This window comes from Micropterus salmoides, unplaced genomic scaffold (genome assembly GCF_014851395.1).
Source record: "Micropterus salmoides isolate LMB-PRFRI ecotype aquatic unplaced genomic scaffold, ASM1485139v1 Ms_hic_scaffold_12, whole genome shotgun sequence".
In the NCBI taxonomy this organism is placed as follows: Eukaryota; Metazoa; Chordata; class Actinopteri; order Centrarchiformes; family Centrarchidae; genus Micropterus; species Micropterus salmoides.
In genome coordinates this window covers 19,515,857-19,530,634 of record NW_024040263.1, presented here as the reverse complement: position 1 = coordinate 19,530,634, position 14,778 = coordinate 19,515,857, and the positions used below count along the sequence as shown (strand labels likewise).

Genomic DNA, 14,778 nt, shown 5'->3' with positions numbered 1-14,778 from the left:
TAAAATACAGTGAGATAATTATTAACGGAGCTACTGATTTGAACACAAATGTTTATGAAAATATTGGTTTTATGGTCTTGATAAATAAACAATGTAAATTTGGTTACCAACAAAGGCAATGAGGCTTTTGCGGAAGAAGATCTGCTTGTGCTTCAGTAAAATTTGATTTGAGTGGTGTGGTGTGTGGTTGTGTGTGTGTGTGTGTGTGTGTGGTGTGTGTGTGTGTGTGTGTGTGTGTACGCATGAAGGAGCATTAGCCAATAACCACCTTGAAGAGTACAAAGAATATGACCACCTTCCAGAGACGATACCACTCTTACACATCACTCGAACATACTTTATTTGAATTGAGGAATATAAAAAATTCCCACCAGACGCCACATAATTTGTATGTATTATTTTTATTATTATCATTATTTTTTATTTGATCCAGATGGCAATAATAATAATAATAAAGCAAGGAATTGCTGTGGCACAGAGAGTCAACAGCTTCACCTTTGTTTAGAGCAAGTATCATAAACAGTGTTAGGCAAGTTAATTGAAAGGTAAAACATTTCTTTTTTCACACTGTAAAAGATACATTACTTCCTACTTGCACAATGGCGGGAGTAATTAGTTACATTATCATTACACTATGTCTCTGTCAGAGCTCTCCAAACTATCAACAGCTAGCTTAGCGCCAGTGTCTACACACTATTTGTAGACACGATGTATGTCACAGTCAGCGCATATGCATCCTCATAAAAAGATTCCACTTGTGTTTGTAGAATGATACATCTGAAATTGATGTTAACTGTCCTCCTCACAGCCATCCGCTGCACCTCCCCCTTGCTAAATGCCTCACCATGTAATACAATTCTGTTTGGCAGGCTGTCTGCAAGCCGTCTACAGCACCTAATGCAATCTATGCTACAATCTGGCTTGAGTGGCTGCGGGCTAGTACAGTAGTGCTACACACACACACACACCACCCACACACACACCATACAAACTATAACACGCATGTTTGGTCCACATCAGGAATTGGCTACTATGTACAATAGAGGGTCTCAGAGTCTGCAGGTTTTCACTCACTTAGATACCAGTGCAGGTGATAATGGTTGTTTCCCATCCCGGGTGTACACACATACACATATACTGGCACACATTATCACAGATATCACAGTTCTATAACTGAACATCCCTCTGCTTCCAAATGGTAAATAACATTGTGTTAGTCCCAGTTTCTTAATCACAAGCAATGTATTAACAGTATAAACTGCATTAAGTGCAATAAAAGGACATGCATTCAAGCATGTGAGAGATTAATTCATGTCAAGAGGTACCAACAGATGGAGAAGTGGTCTCAGCCCAAATCTCAAATAAATATTTGTGCATCATTTGACCAAGTCAGTAGGTTTTCAAGTTGGCTCAACTGTGTTTAAACTGTTGTCTCTGCTAAGGTATTTTAACTTCACTACTTAAATAAACACATTCTCTCAAAGTTATACTGGTTTATGTGAGTGTGTTTGTGTGACTGAAGACAGTTGCTGAAGCAAACTTCAGCCATACATTTGGCAAGATCATGCATGATATTAATCATCACAGTTCATACTTTATGTAACCACAGGTGTCCATCTTTTCCACCATTCAGTTTACTATGTGCATTTTTTTAGTTGAGGCTAATTTGGCATGTGTGACTGTAATGCAACATTAGAATGTGTACAAATATACTGATCGGAAGTATGTAGAGCAAACCTTAGTGTTCAGATAATGAGCACAGAACTGCCACGAACAAACATGCACAAGTAATTTTGTTGGTTGCTCAAATTAAAGTTTGTGTTGTGTTAGGTATGTGTGTAGGTGTTGCACCACTTCCCTGCCCACATTCACCCTCCTCCTTCTAGTGATAACTTGTTAAGTGAATAAGTCAGTGAAGTTCAGTGCCAGGGTGGTGTGATGACCCACTGATCCCTGATAGCCAACTAATTGAATGATATGTCGCCTGCTGTCAGCTCCTCGCTGTCACTATTCTTCTAGCGGATGTGCTAATGCATCCTTACAGCCTGAGGATTTTCAGCATGCCTCGAAATACAAGGCAAAATGGGCTCCTATACAATAACACACTGTTGTGCTGCACTGTTGGTGGACGACAGCACTGCACGTTCATTCACACTGCACACACAGCAGTATCAAACAAACACTGATCATTTTGTGTGCTACTTTTAGCCAGGGACTCAGAATGTCACAACAGTTACAGTGCATTTGACAGATTATGCGTGAAATTATCTCAGCTTAACCACAGCAGCTGGTCAGTCATTATTTGCTCGGTGATGATTATTCAACACTGTCTGCAAAGGCGACAGTTATGATTATAGTCAAATAATTTGTTATTTATAAACTGCTTAAGCCTACATATTGTTGCATGCATTGTTTGCAAAATAAATAAATAATAACAACAGTAATGAACAGCAAAGTTTGGGAGGAGCAGATAGTAGTGAAAATGATTTCATAGATATCTTATCAAACCTTGTGGCTTTAGTTAGTGACATTCCTCATGCTAAAACATCTTGCTGTATAGAGACTGACAAGGAGTAGACTGCATCACAGAGAAATGACTCTTTATCCATCACATTAATGTATAGATTAGACATGACATGTATCTTTTTTCAGATACCTCGCTTTTTTGGCTGTTCAGACAATATTAACAAAAGGCTTTCTAAGATTTGTAAAAGATGGGGTACGTTTCTGGGCATCACCATTCATTACATTACATTAAGGAATGGCTATTAATAGTATCTCATTATATCATTCTCTGAGCCTGGTAGGCGAAGACCAGGTGTTCCTTTGAAACCGGAGGCATCCGTAATTAAAATGGCATTGATAGCCAATGATGTGATCATGACGAGTAGCCTTCTAATGAATAATGGTAAGACAGATGATTGTAAAGCCATGACCCTGCTCATAAGGAAGCGCTCAGATCCTATCCTTGTATAATTGTGTTGAGACAATTAATATATCAAGCATTCGATACGCCTTGCAGAGACAATTCAGTTCCACCAGAAACTCCAGCCAACACAGAGAAATTCGTGACTGTTTAAAAAGAGTAACAACACGAGGCCCACGCAGCAGACCACACACCTGCAGGAATACATATTTGGATTGGGACTATCTCCGAAGTGTGTCGTAACTGTGAATTGTTTCTCAGAGGCGAATGTTTAGCAGGAGAGGCTATCGATCTGTGCACCAAAAGGGATTAGCCTTTGCAGCATACTGATGGCTGATGTCACAAGGCCAGCCATGCAGTCAGCACTTGGATTCACTGCATCACAAGCAGGCAGATTAGGGCAGAGTTAACGGCGAGCAAGGTTCAATTAACCTTAATGGCAGCAGAGGATAGAGAGTGAACGTCTGTGTGAAATTAGACAGGCAGGGTTTATTGACAAAAAAGGGCAAAGTGTCGACATTGATCCAGGTTCACAGTCGTAACAGAACAATTGCATCTGCTGCCAGCCACACCCTCATCCCAGCCTCCCTGAGGTGACATCCACATAATACATACCAACACGAGTCTTCATCAAGCATCTGACATAGACACACGCAGGCACCTTACATTTTTAAGCCCATTCAAACCAGAGCGGAGCGGTTATGCAGCCTACCTGTGACCTGCAGCTTTTCCCCGGTGACCTCACACTTGAGGAACAGACGCCCCCTCCTTTCGGTGTGATCGGTTCCACACAGGCTGGGCACGTTCATAACACACGTCTTATGAACGTTCATATCGCAGGCTGGAGGGAAAGAAAGTAGAGATAAAAGACACCAGGGAAGAGGGCTTTATGCAGTTAAGATAAGTTTATGCATTTGATCAAAATCAAACCAAACTGATTGACTAGAATTGACTGAAATAATGATTCGATTGTAAACTTCCTGCCACGTACTACAAGAGATTTATTTGTTGATTATATCAGGGTTTGAAGAATTAGTATATTTAAAAAAAAATTTCATTAAATTAACTAAATTCTATTCCTTATGATTATGAATCAATTAATGTTCAATAAAACACCATATTATAAAAGCTATGTGTGCAGCCTCTTATGGCTTAATGTTTAAATACAGTAAGGTGCCTGATTTATGTTACTTATATAAGGACATATTTCAATTTAATTCCAAGGATCATACATGTTTGGCACAATATTAAAAGACTGTTTTTCTGAAAGCTGCGTGAAAGAGGAGATAACAAGGTTATGACCCGATTCAGCCCCGTGATGTCATGCATACATGGCATGTGTGTCAGCCAGCTGAACCACCCTGTAAAGGATTGGGAAGTTACCAATAGTTACATCATCATGCCAGCAGGTTAGTAGGTGAAAAATAATCAAAACTGGCTTTGCTGCTACCTTATTGTTTACAAAGAACACCATGTATTTATTGTGTGTCACTGTAACTGTCATGAACACAGTGCAGTCTTATTGTGGTGTGATTAGAGGTGCAATTGATCTGCCAAAATAATTTGCCTCTTCACATCTCTATTTATGTAAACCTTGAAGATATCATTAGGCATAACTGGCTGGTCTGTAGCAGGTGGAGGATAACGTATTTAAGAGCTCATTAAAGCATTCAGAGTAATCCACTAACACAAGATTAAAGGGAAGAAGATTGAAGGAGGGACATTAATAAGACTCGGTAAAGCCTATTTAGGGCGCACAGAACATAGCTGCAGACTGAAAATAGACGATGTGTGATTTTAATGAGTGAAAGTCAAGGAGGAGGGGAAATGCATGGGTGCCTACGATATTCAGTGAAGAGGAACAATAGGCTTTTTTTCATGAGACTGATGCTGATAAAGTGGCTCTAAAACAGAACATAATGTGTGTAGAGCCACTTATAACAAACCATTATTTTCCTATTCATGGCACACTTTTGCCCCATTGACCTGTATAACAGAACATTGGCAGGATTGATTTTCCTCCTTCACTGTTTGAGCATCAGCTTTACACACTACACCACTTGATGCACGAAATTAGACATAATTTATAGATGTAAAAAACAGTTTAAAACAAAAATTTTTTGAGTGAGAACTTGCAGAAATTGATTAAAAACTCACAGTCGCACTTCATGCCCTGGTGGATGAGGCCATACAGCAGAGAGCCACAGTGGTCACAGAAGGTGGGGCTCCCATAGGTGTGGATCTTAAACTTGTGCTTCGTTCTGGGATCCTGGAGGAATCCAAAGAAAAGAGAGCTATAAATTCACAGAATTAGTAAATTCGTTGTAGCTTTAAGAACACATGTTCTTAAACACTGGACACCAGGAGGTCAAAAACACGGATTCATAACAATGTACTGATTCAAAATTGGAAAGCCAACTTCAACCACCTTTAAGTATGTCTCACATTGAAACACTGTCTGTGGCCTACTGATGACACCTCTAAGAAATTGGTTTTGACTGAATTCATATACAGTGGGTACGGAAAGTATTCAGACCCCTTTAAATTTTTCACTCTTTGTTTCATTGCAGCCATTTTCCAAAAATCAAAAAAGTTCATTTTATTTCTCAGTAATGTACACTCAGCACCCCATCTTGACAGAAAAAAACAGAAATGTAGAAATTTTTGCAAATTTATTAAAAAGAAAAACTGAAATATCACATGGTCATAAGTATTCAGACCCTTTGCTCAGTATTTAGTAGAAGCACCCTTTTGATCTAATACAGCCATGAGTCGTTTTGGGAAAGATGCAACAAGTTTTTCACATCTGGATTTGGGTATCCTCTGCCATTCCTCCTTGCAGATCCTCTCCAGTTCTGTCAGGTTGGATGGTAAACGTTGGTGGACAGCCATTTTCAGGTCTCTCCAGAGATGCTCAATTGGGTTTAAGTCAGGGCTCTGGCTGGGCCATTCAAGAACAGCCACGGAGTTGTTGTGAAGCCACTCCTTCGTTATTTTAGCGGTGTGCTTAGGGTCATTGTCTTGTTGGAAGGTAACCTTCGGCCCAGTCTGAGGTCCAGAGCACTCTGGAAAAGGTTTTCGTCCAGGATATCCCTGTACTTGGCCGCATTCATCTTTCCCTCGATTGCAACCAGTCGTCCTGTCCCTGCAGCTGAAAACACACCCCACAGCATGATGCTGCCACCACCATGCTTCACTGTTGAGACTGTATTGGACAGGTGATGAGCAGTGCCTGGTTTCTCCACACATACCGCTTAGAATTAAGGCCAAAAAGTTCTATCTTGGTCTCATCAGACCAGAGGATCTTATTTATCACCATCTTGGAGTCCTTCAGGTGTTTTTTAGCAAACTCCATGCGGGTTTCATGTGTCTTGCACTGAGGAGAGGCTTCCGTCGGGCCACTCTGCCATAAAGCCCCGACTGGTGGATTGCTGCAGTGATGGTTGACTTACTACAACTTCTCCCATCTCCCGACTGCATCTCTGGAGCTCAGCCACAGTGACCTTTGGGTTCTTCTTTACCTCTCTCACCAAGGCTCTTCTCCCCCGATAGCTCAGTTTGGCCGGACGGCCAGCTCTAGGAAGGGTTCTGGTCGTCCCAAACGTCTTCCATTTGAGGATTATGGAGGCCACTGTGCTCTTAGGAACCTTAAGTGCAGCAGAAATTTTTTTGTAACCTTGGCCAGATCTGTGCCTTGCCACAATTCTGTCTCTGAGCTCTTCAGGCAGTTCCTTTGACCTCATGATTCTCATTTGCTCTGACATGCACTGTGAGCTGTAAGGTCTTATATAGACAGGTGTGTGGCTTTCCTAATCAAGTCCAATCAGTATAATCAAACACGCTGGACTCAAATGAAGGTGTAGAACCATCTCAAGGATGATCAGAAGAAATAGACAGCACCTGAGTTAAATATGAGTGTCACGGCAAAGGGTCTGAATACTTATGACCATGTGATATTTCAGTTTTTTCTTTTTTAATAAATTTGCAAAAATTTCTACATTTCTGTTTTTTTCTGTCAAGATGGGGTGCTGAGTGTACATTACTGAGAAATAAATGAACTTTTTTGATTTTTGGAAAATGGCTGCAATGAAACAAAGAGTGACAAATTTAAAGGGGTCTGAATACTTTCCGTACCCACTGTATTTTATGAGCTCTCCATTATGCAGTGCCAAACAGTGTGTCCTAGAATAAGTCTTTCAGCATAGTATAGTCCGAAAGTAAAATAAATGTAATTTGTTTGAGCTAGTGCTTTAGTGTAAGGTTTAGGTTAGTTATTTTTTACAAAGCTGTCAAATTGTTGGAAGAACCAAAAATGTAACTAATTGAATGGCTGGTAAAATGCAATAAAGACAAGTCAATCAGATTGAATTGGGTATACACCTGGAGATATGATGTTCTATACAGATTGGAAATAAAATAATTTTGCTCTTTAAAAAACCGTTTTCCTGAAAGTTACACTGGATGATTATAAGGCCATCATTTAAAAATATCTATCTATCCTAAAGAAATGCCTTCCTTTATCCTCTGACACACATTACTGAAAGAAAATGGAAGTTGAAACTAACCTAGTGCATCACAGGACACCACTGTGTGTCACCAGAATGAAAGTCACAATTGATTGCTGATTGCTAACAGACTACAATCAACACTTTCTTATACAACTTGAAGTGGTCGTCAATCAATCAAATAACAGCAAAACCATTTTAAACCATTGTTTCTGGGTTGTCTTTCCATCTTCCTTGACCACATCAATGAGAGAGAATTGAGCTGTTTGTACTTGTTGGGCTGAACATTAAAATCAAGAGCACTAAACAAAAATATAGTTCAGTTCACTATTGCAATTACATGGCTAATTTTTTAAAGTCATACTCATTTAAGTACAGACATTATTGCACACTTGAACACCTACCTATAAAAAGAGTGTTGTGGAAAAAACACACACACACAATTGAATATTCTCAGTTATTATCATATACACCAAAAAAAAACACTGCTTCTTGATTTTCATGACTCCAGAACAAGTGTCATAAACTGCCATATAAAAATGAGGAGAATGTGTGCATTGTACAAATAATAGAGACACTTGTGTCATGCATTGTTGTTTTGGCCATTTAGTTAATGGTTTGTGTATGAATGTGTAAACAGTCATCAAAGCAATCAGAGCTTTTCATCATCACTGGCATCCTATTATCGTAGTTCATTGCTCCAGGCTCTCTCCATAAATACTATATTAGTCAAAGTGTGAAAAACATTAGGGTACTGCACATGAGTGCGTGTAAGACTGGATAGTAAAAGCGCTTTTGGTTGCAATCACGTCTTTGTGAAGATATTATTCTTATTTGGCTTCTGCTATGTTAGACAATTATCGGTATTCCAGTAACTCTACCCTCTTTTTTATTTACCATATCTTACAGTAAGATAGCTTTCTGTGCAGCTGTTGTAGCTTCCCTACAGTTATGGTATTGTTGTCACATGCCTTAATTTATTTATTTTTTTGCATATTCATGAATTGAGGTTTATTTTGCCAACCAAATGTGTGTGTTTTATCAAGAGGATCTCCAAATGCCAGGGAAAGAGATTACCGCCAGTCCAATGTTGCAGGTGCTACTACAATGCATTAATAAAATTGAACACTGTCAGTGGATTATTCATAAAGCAACCACATCAGGAACATCATACCCAACATGGCAGCAATGTATTGCATTAACAGGACATTCCTTCTGATGGAAAACAAAACACGGAGGAGTCACACTTGTGTTTAGAAGAATGTTTCTGAATATTTAGGTGCGAGGAATGAGTATTGTGGGGTGTAGTGAAAGAATTTGAGAAGGCTGAAAAAACCCATCAACAAAGACAACTAAAGAGAAGTAAGCCATCAGCCAAACCCCAAAAACAAGTATGCCATAATGTCAAAAACAGGTAAAGATTCTGCAGCATGTAGGTTATAGGCAGTCTTCTAAGCAGATGAGAATGAGTTGTCTTTTATGAATCACCTCCTGTAATTGAAAACATGAGACAAGTTATTGACAAGAATGGCTAATATTACCCATTCCTCCACAGTGTTGTTCTGCTTTAGTAGTGCTTAAGTGAGCATTTTACAGGATATAAAAAAAGCTGCAAACTCTTCTCGCACAGCTGCGCATGAGTTACTCATACAGCATATTCACACGTTGACCAAAACCACAGTCAAGCTGCGAGATCACATTATCGCATAACCATGTAAAATGAATCCCATCAAATAATTTTGATAACTTGCACAATTAAAAACTCAAAGATATACTGGAGTTAATCAAGTACCCCAAGTTGTAGAGGGTTTAGTGTTTTGATTTTGGATTATCTGGATACATGACAATCCATTTTATTTTTCACCATAAAACTCTATGACATCAAAGGAGGACATGGAGTATTAACAATACATTAGCCATCACCACATGTGTGGTGCGGTTTATTCAGGCCAGCACCTTGCATTGTAGCTCGCTGCCATCTGTCGCTGAGTGTGCGTGGCTTTATATAGATCTTGTAGCACTTGAGATACTGTATATACAGTAGCTATGCCTCATCTGTTACAATATATAGGGTCCAGAATGTCCCCAATGGGACACAAATTAACAGCTTAAACTAAACATCAAAATTTATACCATTTTAAAACTTGCTCTCTGCCACCGTTATGTGATAACTGTATGTCTGGACTTGAACTGTAAGAGCACTAATAAAACAACTCAACAGCACAAATACTGTGCATCATTTGCATTTGTCTTTACTGAACAAAGGCCTGGCATTTGCATGCCTCAAAACATGCCTCCAAACAGGCAGAGATAGAGGAAGAAAAAGCTTACAACATGTCAAATATTCAACTCAGCTGGAAGAAAGTGCTTCAGTTATAGAAACAAAGCACTGGGTGCAATCTCTACCTTAAGTAAATATCATAGGGTGTTAAGTAAACCCTTAGGTTTTTTTGATGTGATCTGTTGAACAAGTAGAACTAGTTATCACATTTTATCTGTATGTACACTGAGTAAATGAAAAAGAGTGAATAAACCAATGTAAACATACAGCATGATGCACAAAATCCTCATATGGCAAATGTTACTGTTACAGTATTTGGGTGCCACTTGAAGGTAAGTGGTATACTACAGGTTGATAAGAATGCCACTGCAGCACTTACATTATAGTGTGTGTTGAGGTCCCTGTCACATGCATACATTCATTCATTCATCTCGTGCACTCAACCTGCAGCTTATGAAGCACTCTCCGCTGGAGTGAAAACTGGAGGACTGCCACTTTTCCAAACACCAGTTCAAAGTGCTTTCCTGCTCATTCTCAAATTATGCTGTACTGTAAATCTCTTTCAGAGTTCGAATCTGTTTAAGTGGATTTGCATTATGAACATTATCCAGGCTAGTCCGTTTTTTTCTTTCACTGCATCTATCTGAAAGAACACCTGTCTTTGTAATCTCTGGAAACAGGAGAGCTTCATTCTCTCAGGAAAGAGAGAGACTTACTCTGATTGAGGAAAACGCAGCAGTGCTAAAATATCTCTCCTACTTGTTTCTGTACCTTGATAAATGTAGTGTCAAATGAGAAATGAATGAAAAGGGTGTGACCAAGGAGAAATAAATCATCAATAAGAGGAGGTCAATTATAGCTGACAGATTGACACAGTGAGGCGCCACAGTAATCAATGCTGCTGTTTCACTGCCATTTCAGTCAGTTTGACACTGGCTTCTGGACTAATGCAACAGCGATTCAGGCTCATCAGATCTTGCTTGCGATCTGCCATTTCCTTGCCTGTCAGTCTGCAGATGGTTTACACCTTTATAGGACAAAGAGAAATACTTCCTCTGTCTGTCTTTCAGCCGCCCACCCATGTATGTAATAAGTAAGTCCTAATCTGAAATAAAGAGCTATTGTGATTACATTTCAGCTGTCATTGACATATTTAAATACTTAATTGTAATACCCTAGATTAAATTCTGGTTTACATAACAGTTAAATGTTAAAGGGACATCATCACTTTTATTTCTAATTGGACACGAAGGAATTGAAAAATCATCTTAGACACAGCTTGTAGTGGGCTGTATGTAAAACTTAAAACAGATCCAGAAAGTGGCTTTTGAAATGCAGAAAAATAAAGTATATCACTGAATCATCACATTTCATCAACAACAACCCAAACCTTCAATACAGAATATGTGCATTAAGTGATAGAGGACAGTAAAAACAGGTCTTATCCTAGTGACACATTTTTCAGAAATGTTCAAAGTAATAAGACTTCATTTTAATACCCCTTATTTAGTATTTATAAGCATTATATAAATATTTAATAAATGGTTTAGGCCTATAGCAGATGTGTTTATTAATGTATTTGGCAACAACTACATGTCCTCTTGTGGGCACCAACACTGTAAGCAGAGGATGCTGATTCTGTGATTCCTATTCAGAATCTCTCTGACTGCCAAACCAGAGTCTTCTGACATGAACAGTTAGAGGGTGATGGTCAGCTTATCTAAGACGTCCCTCATCTTGAGTGACTATAAACTCCTTCATTACATATGACAGTGTAAATACACAGTAGATAAGTAACGCCTCACCAGTGTTGGGCAGTAACTCGTTACTCGGTATCTAGTAGTGTAAGGGATTACAAGGGATTAAAGAGTAACAATATTACAGTTACTAATCCAAGTCACGCTGCGTTTCTGCGTTACCATAACGCACAATCTTGATGTGAATACACGACTGCGCTGCAGGTCAGCAGCACTGACCTTATGTTGTTCAAGTCAGCTGTTAGCCAAAAAGCTAAAGGAAGAATGGAGAACAAGGGAGATAGGCGTTGTAAGTGTGTCACAATCTAAGATGCAAACAGTTCTACATCTGATTTACTGAAGCATCTGCTAAAGCAGCACAGCCATGTGAAACTTGCAGAAAGAAAGTCCAACTGCTAATGTAATGCCTGTGATGCATTTAATCGTTGGGAGAAAGTGGTGTTAAGCAACATTCTGTGTTTTTTTAAAAACACTGAATACTGCTCATATAAATGTGCAGAAAAACAGTACTTCAAAAGTCAGGATTGACTTGGTGTTAAGAAAGTAACATAGTAACCCAGTAATAACTAAAGTAATATTATTCCTTTGTATGGAGTAATAAGTAAAAAGTAACTTATTACAAATTCTGAGTAACTTGCCCAGCTAAGGCAATCTGCAGCAAAATGATCCATATCCAAAATAATCAGGTATGGTGTACCATAACTGACTCAATTAATTAAATTGGGGTTTAACACAAAACTTACAGGATCAAGCTTTGAAAGCTAGCCTGAAAAACCCTGCCAATAGCAGCGTCACACATCACAATCATACTTTACCTTGTATTCTGCTACGAGTGGCAGCTACAATGGCTAAAATGTTTCAACTTTGTCATTTTTCCAAATTAAAATTTCCATGGAGAGACAAAATCTCATTATTCACTTTGACCACGCTCTATGTACAGGCCAGCAGTCAGTGTGTTAGTTAGGGACAGACACGAAAAGAGAGAGAGGAAGACAGACAGTAGAGATATTTAAACAGAGAGACAGAGAAAGAGAGAGAGATAGAGAGACTGTGGCAGCTGCACTTACTCGTGTCCACCCACACACAGCTGATCCTGAAGGATTATCCTTATGCCCCCCCCCCCACACACACACACACTTGCTTTGTTCCCTCCATCAATGAGTGATGGCGACTAAGAGCCACATTCAGCTGCAGATGGATCATGTATTTTTATCAACTGTCACATCAGCTTTTGATGGATGAAACATGGCTTAAATGTTCCCAGATAATGGAAAACACTCTACTACATACTCAAACACAAGGATAACAGGACTACTAAGGTGATGGTGCTCAATCAGCAAAAACACCCAGTTCCTTGAGCCTTCAGAGATGCTTGACACGTGTGCGCCTGCCAGAATCTAAGAAGTGGGTAGCTACTGCTACAGACCATGAAAACTGACACTCCTGAGTTGGCTAAATGATAGTATGTCTGTAAGAGTGAGAGTGTAGATGTCTAAACCGCTACAATAATTTTTATTACTGACTGATGTATTGATTTTAACTAGCAACACAAGTCATCTCATAGGCCAGATTTCTAGAAATCTGGCCTTTCTAGAAATCTGGCCAAGTTTATTAGTGGACCAAATCCATGACAACCCAGAGTTGAGACCAGGAGACAGAGTCGCAGTTTAACACACTTCTCTGCCCTTCTTTTTCAGCAGTTACCCACCCAAAACCCTACGCAGAGTCGCAGTCTAACACACTTCTCTGCTCCTCCATTTCAGGAGTTACTTAGTGAAAACCCTATAGTGACGGTGTCTGTCCCCCGACCATCGAAATTATTTAAAAAGGTAAACAGAAGAGGAGCTGTGCATAAAAACCTTATAAAAATTAAAACCACAAGAGCAATAGTGCAAACAAATAGGAGAGTTAAATGTGGACTCTTAAACATCAGATCTCTCTCTTCTAAAGGTGTACTAGTAAATGAACTAATATCAGATTATGATATTGATTTATTTGGTCTTACTGAAACCTGGCTGGGTGATGGAGAATATGTTAGCCTAAATGAATCCACCCCTCCCAGTCATATTAATACTCACATTCCTCGAGGCACAGGCCGAGGAGGTGGAGTTGCAGCTATCTTCGACTCTAGCCTATTAATCAGCTCTAAACCTAAACTAAACTATAACTCATTTGAAAGTCTTGTTCTTAGTCTTTCGCACCCAAGTTGGAAATCACTGCAACCAATTCTTTTTGTTATAGTGTACCGAGCACCTGGCCCTTATTCTGAATTCTTATCTGAATTTGCAGAGTTTTTGTCAACTTTAGTCCTTAAAACGGACAAAGTTATTATTGTAGGGGATTTTAATATTCATGTAGATGTTGAGAATGACAGCTTCAGTACTGCGTTTATCTCTTTGTTAGATTCCATCGGCTTCTCTCAGAGTGTTCATGAACCGACTCACTGTTTTAACCACACCCTTGACCTTGTTTTGGTGTATGGTATTGAAATTGAACATTTAGTGGTGTTCCCACAGAATCCCTCTTTATCCGACCACTGTTTGATAACTTTTGAGTTTGTATTGCTGAACTACTCGCCATTGGGCAAAAATTTCTATACAAGATGTCTGTCTGATAGTGCTATAGCTAAATTTAAGGATGCGATTCCATCAGCTCTAAATACATTATCTAGTCACAAAGTAACGGAGGACTCCTATGCTAATTTCAGTCCCTCCCAAATCGATCATCTTGTTGATAGTGCTGCTGGCTCGCTGCGAATGACACTCGACTCTGTAGCCCCTCTAAAAAAGAAAATACTAAAACAAAGACGGTTAGCTCCATGGTATAATACTGAAACTCGCAAATTAAAGCAAATATCACGGAAACTTGAGAGGAATTGGCGTTCCACCAAAGTGGAAAATTCTCGTTTAATTTGGCAAGATAGTCTTAAAACTTATAGGAAGGCCCTCCGTAATGCCAGAGCAGCGTACTACTCGTCATTAATAGAGGAAAATAGGAACAACCCCAGGTTTCTTTTCAGCACTGTAGCCAGGCTGACAGAGAGTCACAGCTCTATTGAGCCAAGTATTCCCATAGCTCTCAGTAGTTACGACTTCATGAGCTTCTTTAATGATAAAATTCTAGCTATTAGAGACAAAATTCACCAAGACCTGCCCTCAACTGGCACCGACTTATCTCTAAACTCAGGAACCTTAGAAACAGCTGTAGAACCAGATACATGTTTAGACTGTTTTGCTTCCCTCAATCTTTACCAACTAACTTCAATAATTTCTTCATCTAAACCATCAACCTGCCTCTTAGACCCCATCC

General features: G+C 39.3%; 1 protein-coding gene across 1 annotated transcript in view; it reads right to left on the bottom strand.

Moving 5' to 3' along the window:
- LOC119899340 (protein kinase C alpha type-like) overlaps nt 1–14,778 on the bottom strand; it is a 171,613-nt gene that overhangs the window by 78,054 nt on the left and 78,781 nt on the right. The window contains exons 4-5 of the mRNA XM_038713873.1: nt 5,084–5,195; nt 3,639–3,767 (exon numbers count right to left, since the gene is read on the bottom strand). Of these exons, the coding sequence (XP_038569801.1) occupies nt 3,639–3,767; nt 5,084–5,195 (241 nt within the window). The remainder of the gene's footprint in view (nt 1–3,638; nt 3,768–5,083; nt 5,196–14,778) is intronic.